At 55.4% G+C, this 22,457-nt stretch overlaps 13 protein-coding genes across 13 annotated transcripts; 5 read left to right on the top strand and 8 right to left on the bottom strand.

Moving 5' to 3' along the window:
• Positions 1-64: 64 nt before the first annotated feature.
• On the bottom strand, positions 65-2,000 carry VTJ04DRAFT_8545 (uncharacterized protein; the record flags this gene model as incomplete). Its single annotated transcript, XM_069366994.1, has 1 exon — positions 65-2,000. A coding segment is annotated over one exon (1,936 nt), but the record flags the coding sequence as incomplete, so codon positions are not given.
• A 260-nt stretch (positions 2,001-2,260) lies between these two features.
• VTJ04DRAFT_8544 (uncharacterized protein) lies at positions 2,261-2,713 on the bottom strand (the record flags this gene model as incomplete). The annotated part of the gene is made up of 1 exon (XM_069366993.1): positions 2,261-2,713. The coding sequence occupies one exon, from the start codon at positions 2,711-2,713 to the stop codon at positions 2,261-2,263; it is 453 nt and encodes a 150-aa protein (XP_069215366.1).
• Positions 2,714-3,778: 1,065 nt separating this feature from the next.
• VTJ04DRAFT_8543 (uncharacterized protein) lies at positions 3,779-4,621 on the bottom strand (the record flags this gene model as incomplete). The annotated part of the gene is made up of 1 exon (XM_069366992.1): positions 3,779-4,621. The coding sequence occupies one exon, from the start codon at positions 4,619-4,621 to the stop codon at positions 3,779-3,781; it is 843 nt and encodes a 280-aa protein (XP_069215365.1).
• Positions 4,622-6,044: 1,423 nt separating this feature from the next.
• On the bottom strand, positions 6,045-6,495 carry VTJ04DRAFT_8542 (uncharacterized protein; the record flags this gene model as incomplete). Its single annotated transcript, XM_069366991.1, has 3 exons — positions 6,045-6,067; positions 6,214-6,245; positions 6,302-6,495. The coding sequence occupies 3 exons, from the start codon at positions 6,493-6,495 to the stop codon at positions 6,045-6,047; spliced, it is 249 nt and encodes an 82-aa protein (XP_069215364.1).
• A 790-nt stretch (positions 6,496-7,285) lies between these two features.
• Positions 7,286-8,065, top strand: VTJ04DRAFT_8541 (uncharacterized protein; the record flags this gene model as incomplete). Its single annotated transcript, XM_069366990.1, has 4 exons — positions 7,286-7,341; positions 7,429-7,453; positions 7,569-7,598; positions 7,946-8,065. The coding sequence occupies 4 exons, from the start codon at positions 7,286-7,288 to the stop codon at positions 8,063-8,065; spliced, it is 231 nt and encodes a 76-aa protein (XP_069215363.1).
• A 225-nt stretch (positions 8,066-8,290) lies between these two features.
• VTJ04DRAFT_8540 (uncharacterized protein) lies at positions 8,291-9,472 on the bottom strand (the record flags this gene model as incomplete). Its single annotated transcript, XM_069366989.1, has 1 exon — positions 8,291-9,472. One exon carries the CDS (start codon positions 9,470-9,472, stop codon positions 8,291-8,293), a length of 1,182 nt encoding a protein of 393 aa, XP_069215362.1.
• A 99-nt stretch (positions 9,473-9,571) lies between these two features.
• On the bottom strand, positions 9,572-11,042 carry VTJ04DRAFT_8539 (uncharacterized protein; the record flags this gene model as incomplete). The annotated part of the gene is made up of 2 exons (XM_069366987.1): positions 9,572-9,919; positions 10,908-11,042. The coding sequence occupies 2 exons, from the start codon at positions 11,040-11,042 to the stop codon at positions 9,572-9,574; spliced, it is 483 nt and encodes a 160-aa protein (XP_069215361.1).
• A 2,056-nt stretch (positions 11,043-13,098) lies between these two features.
• VTJ04DRAFT_8538 (uncharacterized protein) lies at positions 13,099-14,188 on the top strand (the record flags this gene model as incomplete). Its single annotated transcript, XM_069366986.1, has 3 exons — positions 13,099-13,255; positions 13,344-13,720; positions 13,796-14,188. 3 exons carry the CDS (start codon positions 13,099-13,101, stop codon positions 14,186-14,188), a joined length of 927 nt encoding a protein of 308 aa, XP_069215360.1.
• Positions 14,189-14,325: 137 nt separating this feature from the next.
• VTJ04DRAFT_8537 (uncharacterized protein) lies at positions 14,326-14,690 on the top strand (the record flags this gene model as incomplete). Its single annotated transcript, XM_069366985.1, has 2 exons — positions 14,326-14,353; positions 14,413-14,690. The coding sequence occupies 2 exons, from the start codon at positions 14,326-14,328 to the stop codon at positions 14,688-14,690; spliced, it is 306 nt and encodes a 101-aa protein (XP_069215359.1).
• Positions 14,691-16,348: 1,658 nt separating this feature from the next.
• On the top strand, positions 16,349-18,118 carry VTJ04DRAFT_8536 (uncharacterized protein; the record flags this gene model as incomplete). The annotated part of the gene is made up of 1 exon (XM_069366984.1): positions 16,349-18,118. The coding sequence occupies one exon, from the start codon at positions 16,349-16,351 to the stop codon at positions 18,116-18,118; it is 1,770 nt and encodes a 589-aa protein (XP_069215358.1).
• Positions 18,119-18,215: 97 nt separating this feature from the next.
• On the bottom strand, positions 18,216-18,452 carry VTJ04DRAFT_8535 (uncharacterized protein; the record flags this gene model as incomplete). Its single annotated transcript, XM_069366983.1, has 1 exon — positions 18,216-18,452. The coding sequence occupies one exon, from the start codon at positions 18,450-18,452 to the stop codon at positions 18,216-18,218; it is 237 nt and encodes a 78-aa protein (XP_069215357.1).
• A 376-nt stretch (positions 18,453-18,828) lies between these two features.
• VTJ04DRAFT_8534 (uncharacterized protein) lies at positions 18,829-19,372 on the top strand (the record flags this gene model as incomplete). The annotated part of the gene is made up of 2 exons (XM_069366982.1): positions 18,829-18,839; positions 19,051-19,372. 2 exons carry the CDS (start codon positions 18,829-18,831, stop codon positions 19,370-19,372), a joined length of 333 nt encoding a protein of 110 aa, XP_069215356.1.
• A 67-nt stretch (positions 19,373-19,439) lies between these two features.
• VTJ04DRAFT_8533 (uncharacterized protein) lies at positions 19,440-22,002 on the bottom strand (the record flags this gene model as incomplete). Its single annotated transcript, XM_069366981.1, has 6 exons — positions 19,440-20,172; positions 20,231-20,908; positions 20,967-21,006; positions 21,065-21,581; positions 21,643-21,803; positions 21,858-22,002. The coding sequence occupies 6 exons, from the start codon at positions 22,000-22,002 to the stop codon at positions 19,440-19,442; spliced, it is 2,274 nt and encodes a 757-aa protein (XP_069215355.1).
• Positions 22,003-22,457: the final 455 nt, after the last annotated feature.

The raw sequence follows: 22,457 nt of genomic DNA, 5'->3' as shown, positions 1-22,457 counted from the left end.
CCTCCTCCTCCTCCTCCTCCTCCTCCTCCTCTCTTCTTCTCTTCTTCTTCTTCTTCTTCCCCACCATCTTCATCCTCTTCACTATCATCTCCCTTCTTATTTCGGCGAATTTTGTCATTCCCATTCCCATTAGCCTTGGCCGCCTCGCTCTCAACCATTTCATTATTCTCTGCCAAGATGATCGAGTAGTCCGGATCGCCACGGTCATCTTCTTGCGAATGTTTCCTCAGGGAGGCTAGGAATTTCCCAAAGGCCTCGCTAACCTCCTGCGAGATCCGGCGTCTTATGTGAAATACTTTCACAGCGTACTCGATCTTGTTCTCGATGCGTCGCCACGGGGAAATATCAAGTTTGCATTTTGCCAGGATATTCAGGGTCTCAACGTCACCATAATATGCCGCGTAGCAGAGAATATTCCACTTCCTTTTGGTCAAGCTCAAGTAGTCCGCGTTCAATGACAGAAGCGTATCCAGCGCGTTGTGGGCGTTGTAACATATGGCGACCATTAGAGGTGTCTTCCCCCAAAGATCACGGGCGTTGATGTTGGCGTTATGCTTGTGGAGGACGGTAAGTGCACGGGTTGAATTGCATTGAGCAGCGTAGTGGACTGCTGTAGAGCCGTCGGCAGTTTGCTGCTCGATGTTGGCGCCAGCTGACAGGAGTTGTTCGAGGACAACCGGGTCGTCTGCCGCGGCAGCATGATGAAGCGGTGTTACTTTGTGGTATTTCGTAGCAGAATTCACGTCGGCGCCGGCACCAATCAGTAAATGAAGCACGTTTGCAGAGGCGAGACACAAGGCGGTCTCGCCATAATTGTTTTCCGTATTTACATCGGCGCCGGCATCAAGGAGAGCCCGGACGTGACCCTCGTTCCCAAGCTTCGCTGCATACATCAGTGGCGTCACACCCATCGCGTCCTTTTCGTTAACCTGCGAGAGGATTGCCCGATCCCGGGTTTTCAGAACCTCTTCCAGAGCAGCATTGCAGCGGCCGAGCACTACCTCATGTAGATACGTCAGTTCCAAGCTTTCAACAGTCTCCTGGAGCGGAAACAATCGTTCCATGCCCGGACGGATCTCTTCGGGAACCAATCGTAGCATAGAGATATAGGCGATATAAAGTCGGGGGCTAACGCCAGAGTCGTTGGGCATGTCTGGGTCTGCGCCTTGGACAAGAAGGGTCTGGACAATGCTGAGCCTTGATTCCCACGAGCAGCACCCCGTGAGAGCATGTATCAGAACAGAGGAGCCTTCACTAGCACTAATATCCGTCACTACTGCAGGGCTCGACCTCAGAATAACCCGGACATCCTCAAGCGAGCCACTGCTGGCTGCCCACAAGATATTCGAAGCTCGCATTGTCGCAGGAACCCGGCGGCAGGGCACGAGTCCCAGAGAAATTGTGCCAGCCGCCGTCCTTTCAACAACCCCGCGGACCACGTAGCCGAGAAACCACAGCGGAAAAGCGTACGTGACCGTCAGCCTTGTGCGCCGGTCCCTCACGCAGGTTTTGACGCTGCACTTGACCGGAGTGGTCGGGGATGCCGCATAGCCGACGAACAATGAGCCGAGAACGTTCCGGACCAGACCGGGGAGTTTCCACGACCGTTGATGTGGCCTGATGTGACATGCACACGGACAGCCGCGGACGCACTGAGAACTCCGCCGCCCGAGAGTGAGGTAGAGGATGGAGTTGAGCTCGAGGGGGGGTTTATGAGGGAGGCATTCCGGGCCTTGACCACTGTTGGAATTCTCTGGATCGCTTCGTAGGTTGGTGTTGGTGGTGTCGGGAGGACGTGAGTTTTGAGCAGGAGACTGAGGAGGAGGGCCGTGCTCCTGCATCCAGGCAAAGATATCCTGCAACTGCTTCACCATGGCGTCGCTGTTGTCGAGTTGTTGGTTCACCGCAGCCTCCACTCTAGAGAGTGCTTGGTTGACCTGTTCGTTCGTATCGTGGATTTCCGAGATGCGGTCAAGATATTCGTCGTGCTGTGTGGCCATCTTGCTCGAGATCGAAGCCTCGAGGTCCTGGAAACCCGCTGACACATGATCTTGGGTCTCACGGGCCATCTGCCGTACGATTCCATCCATTCTCCTCTGCCCATCTTCCATGCCGTTGGTGATATTGTTGAGTCCATCTTGCGTTGCAATCCGCACTGAACAGAGTTCGAGTTCGACTTTCCTAGTTGCTGGACTATTCACGTCGTCAACTCCGTCAATATCGCTCAACAAGATGGTCTTGTGGTCTCAAGAGGGATCACCTACAGCAGTTCCTGGACCGAGCATCCATTAAATGCCGAAAGAAGCTCCAGGATTCTGTTCCGCACCTCTCGAAGCTGTCTCCTGAGGCAATCTGCCTGGTTCTTGTTCTTTCGCCACCACTTAAACCGAGTCTCAAAGGTCTTGCGCGATTGACAGCCTTTCACCAACATGTCGAGATCATCCAAGACTGTCTTCGCTTGTGCCAGCTCGCGTTCCAGTTGCTTTAAGATACCCTCGGTCGACAATATCCTCGAGTCGGCTGCATTGTCCAGCCTCAGTTCTTCCAACACCTTCAGCACAGCTCTTATGTCGTTGACTTCATTCGACAGCGCCTGGATATCTTCAGGTGCGTTCTTCATATCCCGGGACATCTGGGACAAGTCGGTGCCCACCCTGACCGCGATGTCGGCGAGGCTGGCGACCCCGGTGAAGATGCCGAAGGCTTCCGCCATCTTGTAAGCCAGCGTGGACGCAAAGGAGTATTCGCCACGAGAAGCAAACCCAGTCCTGTCATGATTACTACTATCATCACTTTGGAGGGATGAATATATTCCAAACCCAACGGCGAGGCCATCCTGGGCATGCTTTCTAAGCGCCGGCCAGGCTGTGCAGCCGCGGTGATGCACTGCATGTTGGCTTGGCGCATGGGGCCTGTGTCGTAGCATGCAGCCCAACAGCAGCCTGACAGGAGCAAATGAGACCTCACATGGGGCTTACAGGCGGCCCTGGAGGTCTTGAATCTGCCTGTGTAACCCGAGAGCGGCGTCCTGCCATCCGGGCCGAGCCGGGGCTTGAGGCGCGGGCGAGACGGCCGCAGGCCAACGACCTTGCTCTGCCTCACTCGGCGAGTTCCTCAGATCCAATACATGCGTTGTAGACGGCATGGGGTAGAATCCTCCAGAGTGGCAGGCTTCCTATTCGAACTCTGCATGATTTTCGGTATTATCCTCCCCTGAACGCCTGAAGCCGCTTTTCTCTCTGCCCTAGCAGAGTGGCGGGCAGGACAGATTTGATCTTGCTAGCGAGCTTCAGGATTCGGGGTTACGCATTCACATACAAAGCCGTCAACTCACACAATGTTGTCCTCACAACCAAACCATCTTTAGCCCAATGGGTATTTGACTAATATATCTCAATATCCCCCCAATCAGCTATTGACTTCGCGTTCTCGCCCAATGTTCAGGGCGGGACGTTTTGTTCCAGGTTGATTCCAGCATGGTGGCGAGGTTTTGGCCGTGATAGGTCATATCACGTCAGACTGTTTGTAACGTGGGTTTTGTTTAAATCCTGACGTTCTTGGTGTCTAGGTACTTAGGTAGTATATTAGATTTTGTAGACTCAAAATTTGTATTAGCCTTGTGTCAAAAGATACCATAACCAGGCATGCACATCACAGTAAATCTAAGGTGCAGAGTACTTCATATGGAGAAACAATAGCCAAGTTTGGAGACTTTGGATGGTCTGTATAACCTGCCGTCTCTGAACTCGAATAATGAGCGAACTTGGTTGTCCCTCACTCATGGATTTTCGACCCTCCCCGGCTCTGTGCTCATGCTCATCTCCCTGGAGATGCCTTGACTGGCCTCGGCTCCGCTGAGCCTTTGATTGCCACACCGCTCCTTCTTATTGTCCTCATCGTACTCGACATCGTCGTCTTCGTCGTTCTCGCTCTCTTCCTCATACTCGTCATCTTCGTTATCTTCCTCGTCAGACCCAATGCCATCGTCGTTCTCCTTCAGCCTATCCCTCTCCTGTTGCACCTCCCACATCAAGTCCAACAGCTTTCGACAACCCCCCTTGCCTACATTTGCCCATTCCCTCTTCCGCAAAGTCAGCAACTCTTGAACACCATCCAAGCCTTCGTCCTCCCAAACTCTATCTACCAGGTCTCCCAACCTCACACAATCTTTCCATTCCTCATTTTCAAGGACTTTGCCCATCAACTCCATCACCCTATTGGCAACCGTCTTCTCTTCCTCATTCCAGCCCGTCTTTAAAGAGGAGAGAAACCTTGTAAAGGCCTCGGTCAGCTCCTCAGAGACATATTTCCGTTCCTCAAACGTCATACAAGACCAAACAAGCTCAGAAGCGATAACCGTGAGCGTCCAAGACGAGATGTCCAGTTCGAAGCTTGCGAGAAGATTGTAAGTGGTAACATCGCCAAAAGCAGCTGCATAGTTAAGAAAGTTCCAGCCGATATTGTCTTGAAGCAGGTGGTTGGCATTCAATTCGAGGAGCGTTTCTAGCGCCTCATGGGATCGGCAGGTGATAGCTATCATCAGAGGCGTTTGCCCATATGTGACGTCGATGTTGGCTCCAGAGTCGTGGAGGAACTTGATTATATCCGCATCATCGTACATGGCAGCAACGTGGACGTTTGGAAGTGTGCCATCGCGTATCAGCTGCGTGAGCTCAGTCCCTGGTGGCAGCAACTGTCGCAGTATACCTGCCTCGTCGATTTTGGCAGCCAATCTTACAAAATTGTAGTCAACATCATGGATGTCTAATTTGGCGCCAGCCTTCGCGAGTAGATCAAGGACCCTGACGGAGTTGGTGAAACCCAAAGCTGTTGTTCCGGAGTTGTCTTTGATGTTGATATCAGCCCCCGCGTTGAGGAGAGTTCGAACAAGCTCCTCTTCGTCGAAACATGCGGCAAACATAAGGGGAGTACGGCCTGCGACATTCCTTATGTTAACAAACTCCAAGAAGAGCATTCAAAGTAATTAAGGGAACTCACCCATGGCATCTGTTTCATTGAGAAGGGATGTGATTCTAGGGTCCTTGCTCTGAAGTACCTGAGCGAGATCGGCGTTGCAAAGACCCAAAACAATCTCATGGAGGAATGTTAATTCTAGACTCTCAATTCCTGCCTGGCAGGGGAGCAAATTTCCAATGCTGTGTTGAAATTGTTGGAACTGCTCGTCCTTACGAATGGTGAGTTGGAAGATAGCAAGAACGCAGCGGATGGTAATGCCCCTGTCATCAGGGAGGTCGGGATCTGCACCGGCGTGAAGGAGCATTTGAACAAGCTCGGCTTTAGTTGCCCACGAAGTGTTCAACATTAGAGCTCTGTGAACCGCAGATTCGCCATTTTTAAAGTCAAGGTCAAGTAAAGCCGACCTATTATCTTGTAGAATCCTTCGGACAGTCTCAACATCTCCTACACTGGCTGCCCATAAAATGTTATCCGGGTCTGCTACGTTCTTAATCCTCCGGTATGCGACCAGCCCCAGAGCCAGTGGCCCAGCCACCGACACCTCCGCGACTCCACGGATAACGTAGCGGAGAAAGGCGAAATTGAATGCGAGTCGAGTGCGCCGGTATTTTGCGCAGTTCTCAGTATTGCAGGCGTGTGATGCAGAAGATCCTGTGTAATAGCTGACAGAGAAAGACCCCAAGCTTCTTCGGGTGAAGCCAGGGAACCGCCACGATTTCTTGCTATGCGGTCGGATGTGGCATGCGCAAGGGCAGTCGAAGCCACAGGAGTTCCATCTTCCAAGACTTAGGAAGAAACTATATTTGGCTGTGGCGGAAGGCAACCGAGGAGCATGTGCTTGAGAATGGTATCCCTGGATCTGACTGCAGGGAGGAACAGCAATGGTGGTTTCGGAACTATGCGTAGATATTCGATGGCTAGTAGCCTGGGATTGAAGCCGGGAGGCAATGCCCTCCAACAGGATCATCGTCTCTTGGGGATGCTGGGCCATGAAGCTCATTAATTCGCTGAGCTTCCTGTTGGCCTCTGTGTTGATACTGCGGATCGTCGACAAACTTTCCCGCAGCTCACGGCGATGCTCGAACATCAACTGTTGGATATCTCGCAGGTCTGCCAAAATACGGCTTTCCGTTTGGATAGCTGTCTGTCGAATGATTGTGTGCGTGGCTTGGTGGTTTGCTTCGATACAACTGGTGATAGAATCTTGTCCTTGTCGCATCTCGAGCCTCAACTCACGAGTCTCATGACGGACCCCCTTTACCATTGAACTGGCATCGATGTTAGTATGAAATAAATACCCTCTGACTACGTGATGAGCACATACTAGTTCGACGCGCTGAGTAACGCCTGAATCCGGGTGTTCGCCTCCGCGAGTTGACGCTTCAACTCTCCTGCCCGGTCTTTCTTCAAAAGCCACTCAACCCGCTCTCTGGTGACATTTTGCGAGAGGATCTTCTCTATGAGAGTGCCCAGTTGGTCCATGACCTCCTGGGCCTTGCGAAGCTCGCTTCTCAACATTGACTCGTCATCTGCTGGGATGTTGAGAAGACCCTCCTCGCTGCGTTGACCGGTGGGTTCCGTTTCTGCGGGTGGAGGGATTCTTTTCCTCAAGTCATCTAACACAGCCCTGAGTGACTGCGTCTCCGTTGATAGGTCTTCGAGTATCTCTGGTGCATGTTTCAAGCATTTTATCACGGTGTACAACCCACCGCCCAACTTGGCGGAGAAGTCAACGAGAGTGATAACTGCGGAGGGGAGGCTTAAAAGTTCGGCCATCTTGTGAAGTGGTGAGGCGACACAGATACGATGAATGTCTGCATGCTGTCGATGCGAAAGCTGTGTGGCTGGGCATGGAGGAATACGGTCTCTCAAACCATGAGGAGAGGAGCTAGAAAGCTCTTGCAACTTGTCTCCGAGACGTATCAGCGAAGCTGTTCGTGGTTCGCGAAGAGGAGGTTTCTCAGACACTGGGATATCCAAACATTCCGCACCTTAGGTATGTCCAAGCGGGCGACGAGATGCCTTTTGGGTTTGAGCCCATGCACAAGTATCCCATAAACTGACCAGCATTTTCAATTGTGTGATACGGATCACTGCCCCGAGCCTTGAGCTGTTTATGAAAAACATCTTCACCTTTCTGAGCGACATCAGGTCATGGCACAGCTGTGGTGGTTCTATGCATGCGTGTTATCAACTCACCGCATCCAATAAGTGAGAGCTCGAGTTGCAGCTGAGGCTCAGGCTAACACCATCGGAGTTGAATATGGCCACAACCAGCCACAGCCAGCCTTGCCCAGGCAGATCACAAATGCGGGCAGAAGAAGTTTTTTGCCTCGGCATTGTCCCATCCAAGAGGCGATACCGGTACGGTTGTTGGTACCTGGAGGGGTGGGCGATCACGTTCATTTGACGGAGGCGTACTCAACCAAGAATAGAGAATCACTGATACAGCGCCACCAAGGAGGCTGAAGATGTGGTCTTCAAACAAGAAATAAGACAAGCCTACCAGACCGAACCCAATTTGGGTAATATTCGTTATCGCCGCCAACTGCCTGAACATCCCAGATGACCTGACCGGGCTGATGGCGTAGAAACCCTGGGGCAAAGAAGGCACAGAGGTCGTAAGTGCATGTGATGGTCATGTATTTGAACGTCATGATGCTCCTTCAGACCCTGGGTTTGGTCGGGTGGTTGATGGTTGTCTCGCTAGACTAGGGGTGATGAAAACTCGGGCTTTGAGGAATACTGGAATTATCAGCCTACCACCACGATGGCTACCGCAGCAGCGGCCTTGTTTACTTACCTGCTTTCACATCTTCCTTCCGCTTATTTTCGACTGAAGTCGCTGCAGAAGTAGCGAGACGGGCCACATTAAGGACGGCTTCCCCAAACCCTGCATCAAGAACACTCATCACCAAGACACAGAAAAAGACAAAAACCTTGAACAAACCCTTTTCTTTGTGCCTAGTCCATCACATATAAGTACCGCGCTGCCGCAAAACCCTATTCCATCCCATCCATCCATACCATCCTCCAATATCCATGGATCCCCGGCCAGGATACGCCAGCACCTAAGAAGTCTAGGTAGATAGAGATACCTTAACCCATCCCATTCCATCCCATCCTATTACTTCCCGCGCCACCTCCCAAAAACGCCCCCAAGCCCTAACTACCTAACCGCCTCGTTGGCCCATGAATAATTTCATAACAACAACGAAACCCAAATTCCTCATCTTCCCATCATCCATCCAACAAGTCAACTTTGTACCCCTAACCCTACCCCTATTCCAACCAACTCTCCCTCAAATCAATGTCAGCCCAGCCGAGCCAGATACGCCTTCCACGCTCTCCTGCGGTACCGCTCCGCCTCCGAGGGCGGATCCCCCGCCTCAATGATGCCGCGACCAACAATCACAATATCAGTTCCGCACAATCCAATCAGCTTGGCCGGGGTGTTATACTGCTGCCCGAGCCCGTCACCCGGCACCTCGCCGTTCTCATCCTCTCCAGGCGGCGGCAGCTTGCACCCCGGCGTCATATGGATAAAGTTATCCTCGGGCGCCGAGTTGAGCGACTGCTGCGCCACAAACCCCATGACAAAGTTCGGATACTCGCGGGCGGCCTCGACGCAAGCCTGCGTGTACTCGGGGGTCATGAGGCAGCCCTTGGACGACATCTGCGCGAGCAGCAGCAGGCCGCGGTCGGCGGGGGGTTCCTCGATGCCCGGGAACACGGTGTCGTCGCCCTGGTCCTGGGTCTTGGACAGGCGGGGCGAGTCGGCGGGCTCGAAGGATTGCGTCACGGTCGTGATGGAAACGATGCTCCCTTTCCGGCCGTCGGCGTCTCGGCTGTCGTAATCCCTGGGCTCGAGCCTCGCGGAGGCGTCCGAGGGACGTTTCGGCGGCGCTTGCTGTTGCTGCTGCTGTCCCGTTGGTGCCGTCCCGTCCACCTGCATGGTCACTGCCGGATCCACGTCGTCGTCGAACTGATCCGACACGGGCGTGCCGACAGTGACGGAGGTCTTGACCTCGTAATGAATCCGTTCCTTCCACTTGGCGGCGGCCTCGGCCATGGCGCGCACCATGTCCTTGCCGGCGTCGATGTTGGCGTTGGTGATGTGCGCCCAGTCTATTATGCGCGCGGTGCCGGCCGTGTACTGCATCTGGACGGTCTTGCCGATGTCGACGAACTTGCGGTCCTCGAAGATGAGGAAGCCGTGCTTGCGGGCGAGGGCGGCGAGCTTGGCGCCGGTGCCCGTCTGAGGGTTGTAGTCCCACCCGGAGATGAGGTCGTAGTGTGTCTTGAGGACCACAATGGATGGGCCGACCTTGTCGGCCAGGGCGAGCAGTTCCCGGGCGGTGGTGACGTCGGCGCTGAGACAGAGGTTGGAGGCCTTGAGGTCCATGAGGCGGAAGAGATAGCGCGTTAAGGGGTGGGTGGCCGTCTTCGCCCGCTCGGCGAAGGGCTGGGTGAGGGTAGGATGTTTAGATGTCATGTTGGCTGTCGGCGAGAGGGAGGATGCAGGTGTGTGGATTCGGAGAAGGGAAGCGGACAGTAGGGACGTGGAGGTTGAGAGAGAGGTCGCGGAGGAGTTTTATACAGGTGGGCTCGAGATGGAGAGAGGGAGGGTAGCTTCCGGTTGCTTCGTTCGTTTGTGACGAGCCCCTAGGTTGTGTGGCGACCGGTATTTACCGGCAGGTTGGATGCGACGCCGGGGGACAATGCAGGCGTGCCCGAAAATGATGATGATGAGCTGGCGGCTATCAACGCCACGGAGAGAGGTGTTGCAACTGTGGCGTCGGATTCCCGGACCAGGTGTGCAGGGCGGGGAGGAGGGAAAAGAAAGAAAGGGGTGTTGTTGATGTTGCGAGGGGTTGAGGAGGAGCCGGCGCCGTTGTTGTCTCGAGCTGAGAGCGGACCAAGACACACAGCAAGCAGGCACCTGTAGCAACAATGCGACGCGACGAGGCAAAGAAGGTCAATGATCCCCCAGAAATTATCACGAGACACCGAGAAGGAACAGAAAAAAAGGGAGCGTGGAGCTCCGTGGTCACTTGTCCGGCGACGGTGGGAGCGGTGGATGCGAAGTTTGACAAGGTTGGACCCCGCAGCAAAAAAGGTGGAGGCACACGTACTTTCGGGACGAGGCCGGTCTCGATGCAAGGGGTTGGAGCCGAGAACTCGTTCCAGGTTGTCCCGGCTACTCACTCACACGCAGGACGGGCGGAGGTCAGTGGAGGTGGGAAGCAGAAAAAGTGAATGTGAATGAATCCCTTCGGCGTAGTGGAAAAATTGGATATGTTGGCCAGTGGATTGGAAAAGGAGGAGGAGGAGGAGGAGACTCTTAATTCCCTTCCCCAACACTCCGTAGGTACCGTATTTTAATCAATTCCGGCCCATCTCCAAGTCCCAGTTCTGATTTTCCCCTAACTAACCAACCCTCCGGCTGATTTCCGTGGTTAGTACGGAGTAGTATGGAGTAGTGTAGCTATCCTCGAAAGCACAGACTCTCGCCTTGCACAACACAACACAAGGCCAGAGGCACACCCACAACACAGCCCAGAGGCCACCCTCTGCCCGCGGGAGCCTTTCAGGGGTCCGGGTCCCGAGAAGAATGGGACGATGCGATGCAGCCGGGACTTGAGCCGAGTTCCCAATGGAGCAAGAGTCCGAGCAGGGGTCAGCTAGAATTCGGAAATCCTGGGAAGGACGGGACACAAGACAGGTCAACAAAGTGGACATTTCACTTCCACCACTTTCATCCACCATCAACACAACGGAGAATATCAATCACATTTTGCTTCATCTCTCTGACGCTCTCCATTGGGAAAATTATCTGGTCCATGTTTTGGCACCAAGCAGTTCCGTGGTCTGAACCAATTCATCATTTCTCGGATGTACTTACAGTTCCTTTAGCTGGTACGGAGTACGGAGTAACCCCCATCAACCTCGACGCCAGCCACGCCCACTTCTGCCGGACTTGCAGCCTTGTGCCGCGTCCTCGGGCGCCCGCGCCAGGGGTTGTCGACCAGCCCCAAGAGCCGCTTCCGAGAGCCCTTGATCATCAGCGACGTGGGGCTTGATTTGGCGGGATGCAAAAGCGGACTTTGCCGTCGGTCAGCAAGTGAACTTGACTCTGCCACCTGTCTGGCTGCCGGCAGTAGACAACCGCTGCAAAGCTAGCGCAGAGGGCTGTCGATGGAAGAGCTAGCAGGCATTCTTTCCGCTTCTCTCGAGCCTAGGCCGATGTGCCCTCGAAGTTTGGAGTACGAGTAGTGAAGGGACTACTTACACAACTGGATGCACGAGCTGGTCGAGTCTTTTGACGACGCGACGACAACAACACAAAAAAGCAACAAACACCCCCCACCAAAACAACAGCAGCAACATTCCTTTCGAGCTGCAGGACCAATCCCACCAGCACCAACGACTGCGTGCTACGCGCGGCTGATCGTCGCTTCCGGATGTGATGCGCGGCCTGCTGCGACATGATGGCTTGAACGACAGCCAACCGCAGCGGTTGGTGACGGCAATGCTGAAGCGACATACGAATGTCATAAAATCGCCAATGTGATATCAGGGCCAGGGGGTCTCGCGACACGCACAACATATCGCTTCCAGCGCATCACAATACTCGGTCGAGATACATAGATCCTGGCTCTGGATGCTACCGGAACATCCACCACCAGCCTCCTCTTACACCGCATGCCTTCTGATTTGTCTGACATGTCCGGAGCCAGATCCGAGCGGGGCAGGACTGATGTGCTGTCGCCAGTCAGGACCAGACAGGAGGTACAATGGTAACAAGCACAGACCTTATCAAGTCATTGAGTCTCAGGAGCCCAGGTGAATCTTCCGCTCAGCCCTCACCGTGCTGCCCTTTCGGATGAGTCGCCACATGATCGACTATTTCAATGACAAATAATTCTTGCCTTGCGAGCAAGACAGGCAGCCCGATCAACAAACCCGGACCTGTCGATCTGACCTAGGTGTTGAGGACAACATATCCAACTTCTCGGTTTCGGATCCTTCCTGCTGCTGCTTCCCCATGCCCTCCGGGGTCTAGGCCGTTCTGTTCCGGGATAGCGCCGGTGCCCGTCCGTGTGGCTGGTCCGAGATGCCGGGCCGAGTCCGGGGTAGGTAACTGCCGGAAACCCAAAGAGGTACTTACTTACTCACCTCTAGAATCCTCCGTGTGTTGACAGTTCAGGATTGGACCCGAGCGGCCGGGTCAGAATGAATGTGGCGACATGAAGCTGTCAGGACAAGACAGCAATTTGCCGCCATCCACATCGCTTTCGCAATCTCTCTTTCATTCACGACAACAAATTGTTGAAGCAAGTAGATCCCTGTCTATGCAGCCCGAAGTCATGTCAAACTGGCAGATGTGCTTTAGTCATGTTGATGCTGGGCTTCTCTGGTATTTGCCTTGCACAGTACGGAGTGTGTACTCATTTGCGAAAAGCACGCTCAAAGCTGAACGGCTCTTGTCTAATCCCGGTGGTTGTTGGTTCTCATGAAAGTGGATGAAATTGGCGTCCCAAGGCAATGGGAGCGGCCTCCATCAGCGTTGCGGTGCTTGGGAAGCGGCCGAGAGTGGGTCCCCGAAATTTCCGGGCCCACACCTCAGGTCCCTAAGGGCAGGAACTCCGTCATCCAGCATCGCGTCGCCTTGCTTGTCCAACCAACCCCCAAGTGCCAGTCCCGCCGCACCTAATCTCTAAGCTCGGCATCCCTCCGTTTATCTCTCTGTCTCTCTGTTCCCGTATCTCTCGCATACTCGGTATCTCGTGAGGCCTCGTCAACGCCCTCCTCCTCTTCTTGTCCCGTCCTCAACGACGAAAGCGAACAACAACTCCCCGTCGCTAAATTGCTAGATCGTCAAATCGCCGCCACAGCCACACCTTGTCGCAGCCCAATCCGAGTCCAACAACCCCTGTCTCTCCCCGAAAAAAGCTAAATCTTGTCTCAAAGCTCCGGATTCCTCGGATCAGCTGTTGAATTATCGTTTATCGGGCCATCGTCGACAGCTTGACTTCTTCAACCTCCTGTGCAACCTCTTCCTCACCAGGAACAGAGTTCCATCCTCAACTTTCGACAGACAGATACCCGCGCAACGTCATGGCTGCAGAAAAGAAGAGCCGCCGTCAGGGGAACGACGGTGACGTCGTCAGCCAGGGTGCCAACACCACCAACGGTGCCGCTGTCGCCCCAGCCAAGGATTCAGGGGATGACATCCCACATGAGAACATTTTCCTGCTCTGGCCCAACATCATCGGTATGCTTCACTGTTCGGCGCCCCAGACGGGCGCATCGCAGCGCAATTTTGGGCAGCCATAGCTGATGCTCTCTCCTTTACCCGCCAGGCTACTCGCGCATCATCCTCGCCATTGCCTCGCTCTATTACATGCCGCTGCACCCGCGCACCTGCTCGCTCCTGTACAGCGTCTCGTGCCTGCTAGATGCGTTGGACGGCTATGCCGCGCGCCACTTCGAGCAGTCGACGCGCTTCGGCGCCGTGCTGGACATGGTCACGGACCGCTGCACCACATCGTGCCTGCTGGTCTTCCTGTCGTCGGCCTTCCCCCGCTGGGCCATCCTCTTCCAGGGCCTGATCGCCCTCGACTTCTCGAGCCACTACATGCACATGTACGCCACGCTGGCCATGGGTGGGACCGAGCAGAGCCATAAGAATGTCGACAAGTCGCGCAGTCGGATTCTGTCGCTGTACTACACCAACAAGGTATGCCCCTTGGTCTCTCTTCCTCCCTACCCCCTACCCCCCTACCCCGCTAACCATCCCTCTTTCTCTCCACAGACCGTCCTCTTCGTTGCCTGCGCCCTCAACGAAGCCTTCTTCATCGCCCTCTACCTGCTCTCCTTCTCCTCCCCGCTCCTTTCCCCGTCCCTCCTCCAGTCCGCCGACCCCAACGCCGCCCAGGCCGTCATCCACGGCCGCCAGGAAGTCAACAGCTCGCTGCTGCGCCACCTGTTCCCCAACCCGCACAGCGCCGCCGCCCTCGAGCTCGCCCGCGCCAACAAGATGGATAGCTTCTGGCCCTGGGTGCTGGCGGGCGTCAGCTTCCCTGTGATGGCCCTCAAGCAGATCATCAATGTGGTGCAGCTGGTCAAGGCCAGCAAGTGGTTGGCCGAGGGCGACGTCAAGATGAGGAGGGCGCAGGGATTGCCGAGGAAGAGGAAGACGGCGTAAGCTTGCTTCTTTTTCCATTTCTTCCAAATGAAAAGGGGTAGTTTGTGGGGCGTGATGAATGGGGGGTTGGGTTGGGCAGCTTGACTTCTGGTGACTGGCGGTTTCTTTTCTCTTGACGCAAGGGGGAAACACAACACATGCCAACCCGGAGAGTTTGTGCGGAGTGTACGTTAATGATGGGGTACCTGTTGGTTTGGAAGATGGACGCTAGAAGGGAGGGGTAGGGCTTGGTTGGGTTGGCTTGTCTTGTTGGCTTGTTGATTTCTTTTCCTCTTCTCCTCGCCTTGTCTTTCTACAGTATTTGATTTTTATTTATCTTGGTCTCTCGGATGGGTGGATGGATGGATGGATGGATGGATGGAAGGACGGGTTGCATCATTGGAGAAGGGGCACAACACCTATTGGGGGAATGGATGGCGGATGGGCCAGTTTTCCCCTGGCCTTATTATTTACTCTGCTGAGTACTTATCTACTACTACACTATTACTCGTACACCTTTTAGTTATCTAGGCGTTTGAAGGATGGCGGACAGATGGGTGGTCGATAGGGTGGTCAGGGCGGGCGGAGGTAGCATCAGTCAGAGACAGGGTTTGATGGGATGCATTCTTGCGGATGGATGGATGGGTGGGTGGGTGGTTGGGCTGTCGGAGAGAATCTTTTGGATTGGACAAAAAATGGAATGGATTCGGTTTCGATTGATGTTTGTGTTGTGTTGTTTTGTCTTGTGTTGTGAGGTGCTTTGGAGAAATAATAGACTCGGGGAGGTAATACGAATGTATCATTGAGATGCGCTCATATTGTGGGAGATTGAGATTGGACAGTAATGACATCCCTGGTGATGATGGGAGGTTAATGTTGATTTGGTTGAGAGCATTGTGCAATGCCGTTGTTTGGGATATGACATGCCATGAGCACTCACCTCTGTCGTGGGAACACCGTGATGGAGGATTTCCGAAGCTCCTCAGGGTGATGTCGGATTATTCACCATTGATGATTGTCTCTACCTAGATCGGAAATCACCCAAGGACACACGTCATGCTCGCCTTGAGTGAGCGAGGCAATGATGTTAGGCATGGGGAATGTTATCATAGCCTAGGCCCAGGTACTCATGTAAGTGAGGGAGTGTGATATTTGGCGTCGAGAAGACGGGGGATAAGACCGCACACGACACCACTTCCACGCCAACCGGGAGGAGTCTCACGATCACCGCTGACATTGTTTGCTTGAATGGAAGTACGAGCCTAAGTAGAAGAAAACTCACCGGATTACCTACCCTACCAACTTGGAGGGCGAGGTCAACCATTTACATCTTGCTTGCCTGACCGTTGAATGATGTCAATCCATTCCGACAGACGTTTACAGCTAAGCTCAAGTACTACCGACGAGACTTCACGCTCCAGATATTTAGCTAAAGTGCGAGCAGTATTCACCGTCGAGGACTGGGAGCAAGGGGAGAAGTGGGAAGAGTGGTTAGGGGGAAAAGGGACCAAATATGTAAAAGGGAACAAGAGAGATCCCGTGGAGAGAGAGGAAGATGATGCGGGTGCTTAAGGGGGAAGAAAAGAAAAAAAAATAGAACAGAATAAACAGAGAGAAGGTAGCCCAGGGATAGGATTGTCCCAGAGAAACACTTTTTTTCCTCATTTCCAGGTTCCTCGCCTCAGTGTTGTACTTCTTATGTTTGTCATGGTGTTGGGCTGACGGCGGACGGCAAGTTCCAGATTCCATCTCCATCATCCTTCCGTTTTGGGGAACTCGGTGCAGGGATGCATGCCAAGCCAGGCATGGGCCCCTGCTATCGTTATCGGCCCCCCACTAAAATTCAGGGAACGCGATTGTGCCAAGAAACATCTGCTCAGCCTCATCTCGACGACATCAACACCTCATCAGCCAGCAGCACGCCTCGTCCCCCCAACGTTTTGGGCTGCCCAAGTCCTCGTCGGCCACAGAGCCACAGACCGGCCTGTTCACCTGTGGCTCTGTCTGTCATGGCCGTGCGATGCAATCAACGGCCTAGCGGTTCTCCTGTGCCACTCTCTGTCCTCCTCTAGGGCATACTTACTGCAGCCACTCTGGCATCCTCCCCTTGGACCACTGAGAAGAGCAAGCCGGAAAGCCTCAGCCTGAAGGTCGAACCAATTCCAGCACATAAATTCAGCCATGCGTCCCATACGCCGTCGAGGCATACCCCGCACTCAAGCTGCCTCAGCCAGCAACCCGAACCATCTCCTCGACACTTTCATGGGCTACATCGCAACCCTCATCCATCACAACATGTCTCGACCCTTTTCATCTACCGCCATGGCCGCCAGGTCCCGTGCGCGGCTCTTGAACACCATCAACTCCCGCCGGGCATTCCACCCTTACTTTATCACACATCTCCCCTCCTCTTCGATGCATCCTGACTCGAGGGGGATGGCCGGTCCCAGCCATAACCTACCCCGGTCTGCCTCGACCCCTCTTACCCCGGGCACGAGACCCGACACCGTCCCGGCACGGCCACCCAACATGCCCGCGCGGGACCTCACCGTCGTGCGCATCCCTTTGCGGAGCGCCAAGCACCATTTCGGCGTCTCCGTTTCTCGAGGTCAACGGCCTCGCAACGAGGACGCCAACCAGGCCGGCACCATCAGGATTCCCGCGTTCGCAAAGCGAGTACCGGTCAGTGTGGTTCGCCACCAGACCGCCTCTACCGCCGGTGAAGGCACATGTGCTGACAACTCCCTCGGCGACCCTCAGGTCTTCTACTTTGCCGTCTTTGACGGCCATGGTGGGAGCGAGTGCAGCGACTTTCTCCGCGATGAGTTGCATGGATACATCGAGGAGGCTGCTGCCAAGTTTGGGCTCAAGAGTAGCCTGAAGAAGAATAACCCCGATTGGCCTGGCCAGCCCAGCGCCGGTGATCAGTCTGGTCAAGAAGCCGGCCAGACCCCTGGTCCTGATCCTCATGATGCTGTCCAACTTGAATCCGAGCTTTTGGACGAGTACAAGAACACTATCGGCGGGTACTTCCGCCGCTTCCGTCCCAACTACTTTCATGTTTCGGCTCGGCGGGGATCCTCGAGCACACCTCCAGATCAGCCTCCTCCCGAGCAAGCCCCAGCCACGCTCGAATCCGTCCTCACCTACGCCTTCCTCCGCGCCGACCTGGACTTCGTCACCGCCCAAGCCCGCAAACCCGACCCGGACGACCCCTTCGTTTCCGACAACCCCCTCAACCGCGACGAAATCCTCGGCTCCCCGCACCTCCCGCCGTCGGGCCACCACACCATCGGCGGCCCGACGCGCTTCAAAGGCGGCTCGACCGCCTCCATCGCGCTCATCTCCACCCCGACCCCGGCCCCCTATTGGCACCCGGCCGCCCACGCGACCCTTGCGGTCGCGCACGTCGGCGACACGCGCGTGCTGCTCTGCGAGACGGCCTCCGGACGGCCCATCGCGCTGACGGCCAACCACCGCCCCTCGCACCCGACCGAGTCGCGGCGCCTGCGCCGCTGGATCACGGACAGCGTGGTCACCGACTCGTTTGGCGAGGAGCGGTTCCAGGGCTTGGCCAATAGTCGCTCCTTCGGCGACATGCTCAGCAAGCGCGTCGGGGTGTCGGCCGAGCCGGACGTGGAGCGCGTGCAGATGGGACCCGCGCAGTATTCGTTTTTGGTGCTCCTGTCGGATGGGGTGAGTGGCACGCTGTCGGACCAGGAGGTGGTGGACATCATCAAGGAGGCGGCCACCCCGGAGGAAGGAGCGAGGAAGGTGGTGGAGTATGCGACCGAGGTGTCAGGGGATGGGGATAACGCGACGTGTATGGTTGTAAGGCTCGGCGGGTGGGAGAGGAGGAGTGAAGGCGGGTTGGGGAGTTTGGGGACGAAGGAGATGAGGGATATGAGGAGGGCGGAGGCGCAGGATCCGAGGAGGAGGGGGAGGCTTTGAAAGAGGGTTAATCTCTCTTCGAACCAAAGGCTTTGGTTTCGGACGCAAACAGTCCGGTCCGCCCTTGACGGGCAACTGTCCTTTCCTTTGTTTTTGATTATTTGCATTGGGTTCGGTTGATCGCTTCAGCATAGAAAGTGGCGAACAGCGGGTGGGCGTGGTTGCATGGTTTGGTCTCATGGCAGGGTTTTGGTGTGGTGATGGTGGTTGGGCACAGATTAGATTTGGGAGGGAGCATGAGAGCATGGGGAGAGAGGAGGGCATGGGCACTTTTTATCTCCCTTTTAATTGGAGCATATGATGGTATGATGGCATGGGAATGGTTGGTTGGCATTAGTTGGTGTAGGTTGTCTGCAAGGGAAGATTTGTGTAATGTTTAGTTAGAGAGAGGTGTGTTTTGGCGTTTGGAGTCTGGGACGAGATCACCATAGAAATGAATGAATCCACGTGGAGTTTGATACCCAACTTCCAGGTTGCCCTGATTCCTTGCACTTGGGTTTCGCGAGGCAATACACACAGTACCTGTCCCTGGAAAATGATGATCCAGCTTGATATCAGTATTGTGTCAGGAAATCGTGGTTGCTGATGGGATGTTTTGAGTCCAAGTCAACAGATACTAGTATATTATGTCTATAATACCTACCTGCCTGCTCATCCTCCTCTTCCAACCGCCGTGAACAATTATTGCCTGCCCGGACCATATGTCGCTCATGTCGAGATGGTGAGTTGAGATGGAGCAAAACAGCGGTGTTACATGAGACACCAGAAGTACGCAAGGCAAACAACAAACCACAGACAGTTTGACGATTAAGGGAGGGTATCACTAGTTGTTGGGTATGTGAAGGTACTCTACGTAGATTGGAGTGAGGGCCTCACGAGAACTCACTAGAAATCAAAACAGACAAGATAATCGGTGACTACATTTACTGTAGTATATACCTCTCCAACACGGCAACGGAGGATGTGCGTCAGGTAGGTAGCCATGTAGGCTCCCAGTTTATTTCACCCAACCCAAAACCAAGACAAAGTAATTATCGCTCGCAACTGCATCACTTCTCATCGCCCACCACAACTTCGGGTATCCCACTCTGTCCCGGGCGCCGATATCAAACCGTCCGTTGTGCAAGAGACACGTCATCTACATTCAACCCAACCGCTCCCAAAACACCATCCATGCTCATGTTTCATGCCTTTGTCCAGAGCACTACCACTAATCCCTTCCTCTCCCTCCACCACTTGGATATCGTTCCCTAGATACTCACTTGGCCAAACTCAGGGGCAACGTTCCAGCAACACCCTTTCTCACCCCTTCAACTCCAACTCAATACCTCGGGGGATAACCCCCCCACCCCGGCTGCCCACCATACCCATGCGGCGGGGGATACTGTCCTCCCGGCGGCGGGTATTGACCCGGTGGCGGCGGCCCGTACTGCCCTGGCGGCGGCGGTGCCTGCCCATACCCACCACCTCCGGGATACCCACCATAGGGAGAATGAGACGCGTGAGGCGGCGGCGCGCCATATCCCGGCCCGCCGCCATAGGGAGAATGTTGCGACGGCGGGGCTTGCGCGGCAGTCGGTGATTGCGGATGGCTGGCGTAGTAGCTCGCTGCGTGGCCGGTGCCGTATGAAGCAGACGTAGGCGGTGGTTGATACGTTTGTGATGACGTCGGCGGTGCGGCGGAGGTAGGAGACCTGACGCCCGATTCCTGCCGCAAAGTCCTGACATGCTCCCACAACGAACCCGTCGGTTTTCCGTGTCCGCCGTCACCGTGGACGCAACCGTTGCTGCTCGAGATCGACCGCGCGCCGGCAGCCATGGCCTCGGAGCTGAGGATGTGGTTCTTGTGGTTGCGCACGGATTCCGACGACAGCAAATGGTCGAGCTGGCTGCGGAGGGGCGTATCGTTGGCCCAGTTGCGCACGGTATCGAACATGGCGCGCTGGATCTCGATGCGCTCGTCGCGCGCGCCCGGGTGGTGGAAGACGCGCAGGATGTCGTTGAGGACCTCGTCGACGGGGACGCCGGGGTTTTCCCAAGCGTAGACGATGCGGCTGTGGATAGAGGTTAGTGGCTTGGTTACTGGGGGAGGCAAGGTGACAGGGTACGTACGGCACGACGTATTGCAAGATGGTGGTGGCGACACGGCCGGCGCAGGGGTTGAGGATGTGCGTGAAGTGGTCCTTGGACAGCATTGAGTGGGTGGGATCGTCACACCGCGGGTTGGTCCAGGGCTCGAATTGTGTTTTGGCGCTGGTGGCGATCAGCCCCGAGGAGCCCTCCTTGAGACTCTTGGAGATGGCCTGAATGATGGGCCGGACGAACGGGGCGAGCAGGCCGAGGATGAAGGCCGTCAACCGCTCGCTGATGGTCTCGAGCAGCTTTTCGAGCCCGGGGATCTTGGAGATCATGTTGCTGATGGAGCGAACGATCCTGTCGCGGAAGTGGAGGATCGGATAGATCTGACCGGACACCTTGACCGGGTCGAAGTTGGGGCTCATGCCGGGGACGACGTTGGCATTGTCCCTCGTAGCCGAGTAGTAGCGAGCGTTCTCCTGCTCCTGCGCGGCCGAGCGTGCCTGGAGATTCCTGGCCTCGGCTGCGAAACCGTCTCCCACGCCGGGGAGCTGGGTGAGGAGGGAGATAAAGTCGGCGCCGCTGCTGGAGCTGGAGCTAGAACCAAAGAAACCGCGCTGGCCGTCCGAGCTTGCCCTGTTGGACTCCTCGGCGAGCAGGAGAACGGAGTCAACCTCGTCGACCTCGGCTTGGGTGAAGTGATCGGTGGCCTCGCTAGTTGGCAGTTAGAAGGAGTGCTATAGCAAATATACATGTGACAGGAGAAGCTTACCCAACCACCGAGTGCAAAAAGTCAACGACGCCGAACGTTCCTTAGCCCTGTCAGCCTCTGCACAAAGCGTGCGTCACACTCTCACTCCGCACACATACCAGTAACCAGTGGGTAGACCATCTTGCCGTTGACGCGAACCTGAGTGTCTCGCCCGACCAGAGGGAAAACGTTGCGATAGCCCAACTCGATAAGCGCCAATTCACAGTAATTGCTGTGGGCGGGGAAATCCTCCATAGTGTGAAGAGCCTGGCCGAGGCAGCGCAGGGCTTCGCACAGGTCTTCCTCCTTGCCCTTGGTGCCGTGAGCGCCGCTGGTGTAGACGCGACCAAAATGGATGCTGCGGGCGAAACTCCACCTCAGATAGCCGGCACTGGTGGCCCAACCGCCGTCTTCGTTGGCGATGTAGTTCTTCATGCCAGTGCGCGGGTCGATTTCCAGCTCTCGAGGGTCGACAGGGCCGCGAAGGCGCGGATCGTACTTGCGCGCATCCTCGCCGTCTGCGTAACCGAGCGGGTTGTCGATGTGCTCCTCAGGACGGTAGACGCCGAGGCGCTCCTCGGTGACCTCGAATTCCTCGGTGGCATAGCCGTTGGCCATGAAAGACAGAACCCAGACCTAGCACGTTCGGTCAGCCGCTTTGCTAACTCCCGTCTTTGTGCAGCTTATGCGAACTCACAAGGATGCGGATGGTGGCGGCGTTGATCTTTTTGAGGCTGCCGACGTCGATAGCTTGGGAGTAGTCGCGCAGCCAGTTGCCGAAGTAAACGCGACGGATGTTCATGGAGGACCATTTTTTACCGTAGAGGAAGCTCACTGTCGAGAGCATGTCCTCGATGTCTGCAGGAGGTCAGTCTACGAAAGAGGGGCCTTGACCATGCGAGGACAACGAACCTCCATGCCTCCAGTTGTGGCCCTCAACCTGAGCAATGGACGGGATGTTGCCGGCGCCGAACGCGGCGGCGCCGTTAGGGAAGACAATGAGCAGGAGGCCGAGGACCAGGAGCATGGTGCCCCAGCCCACTCGAAGTTCTGCCATGTCGTCGCGGGGGATGTGAGCAGGACAGCAAGATACAACAGCGAAGTGGTTCAATGATTTGGGATCGAGAGGAGTTGGGGTCTGGAATAGAGTTGTTTGAAGGTGGAGTATTCTTCTGTGTGGCCAGGAAAGTGGAAGAAAAGCACCGTCTGGGTCTGCAGGATGTTGGGCGGCTCGAGCTGCATGTGAGAATGGCTTGGTCACAGCTGAATCTGGGCCGGATCTGGGTAAAGCAGGCCCCAGGATGCAGGATGGCCACCTGAATGACAAGGCGACAAGGAATGGAAGGATTCCAGGCCTTGGAACTTGGGTCGGCCGAGGTGGATGGAAGAAGGTGATGGATCCGACCGCGCGACAGGCGGCCTCCAAACCCGAACGAAGAATGATGTTTCTTGGACTGGAGCCGCGCAGAAGACCCGAGTTACCTAGGTACATTCGCAATTTACGTCAGATGG

Source organism: Mycothermus thermophilus (assembly GCF_041956435.1).
Source record: "Mycothermus thermophilus strain CBS 625.91 unplaced genomic scaffold VTJ04scaffold_6, whole genome shotgun sequence".
Taxonomy (NCBI): Eukaryota; Fungi; Ascomycota; class Sordariomycetes; order Sordariales; family Chaetomiaceae; genus Mycothermus; species Mycothermus thermophilus.
Note: the sequence above shows the minus strand (reverse complement) of the source record. Positions and strands in the feature narration are given on the sequence as shown.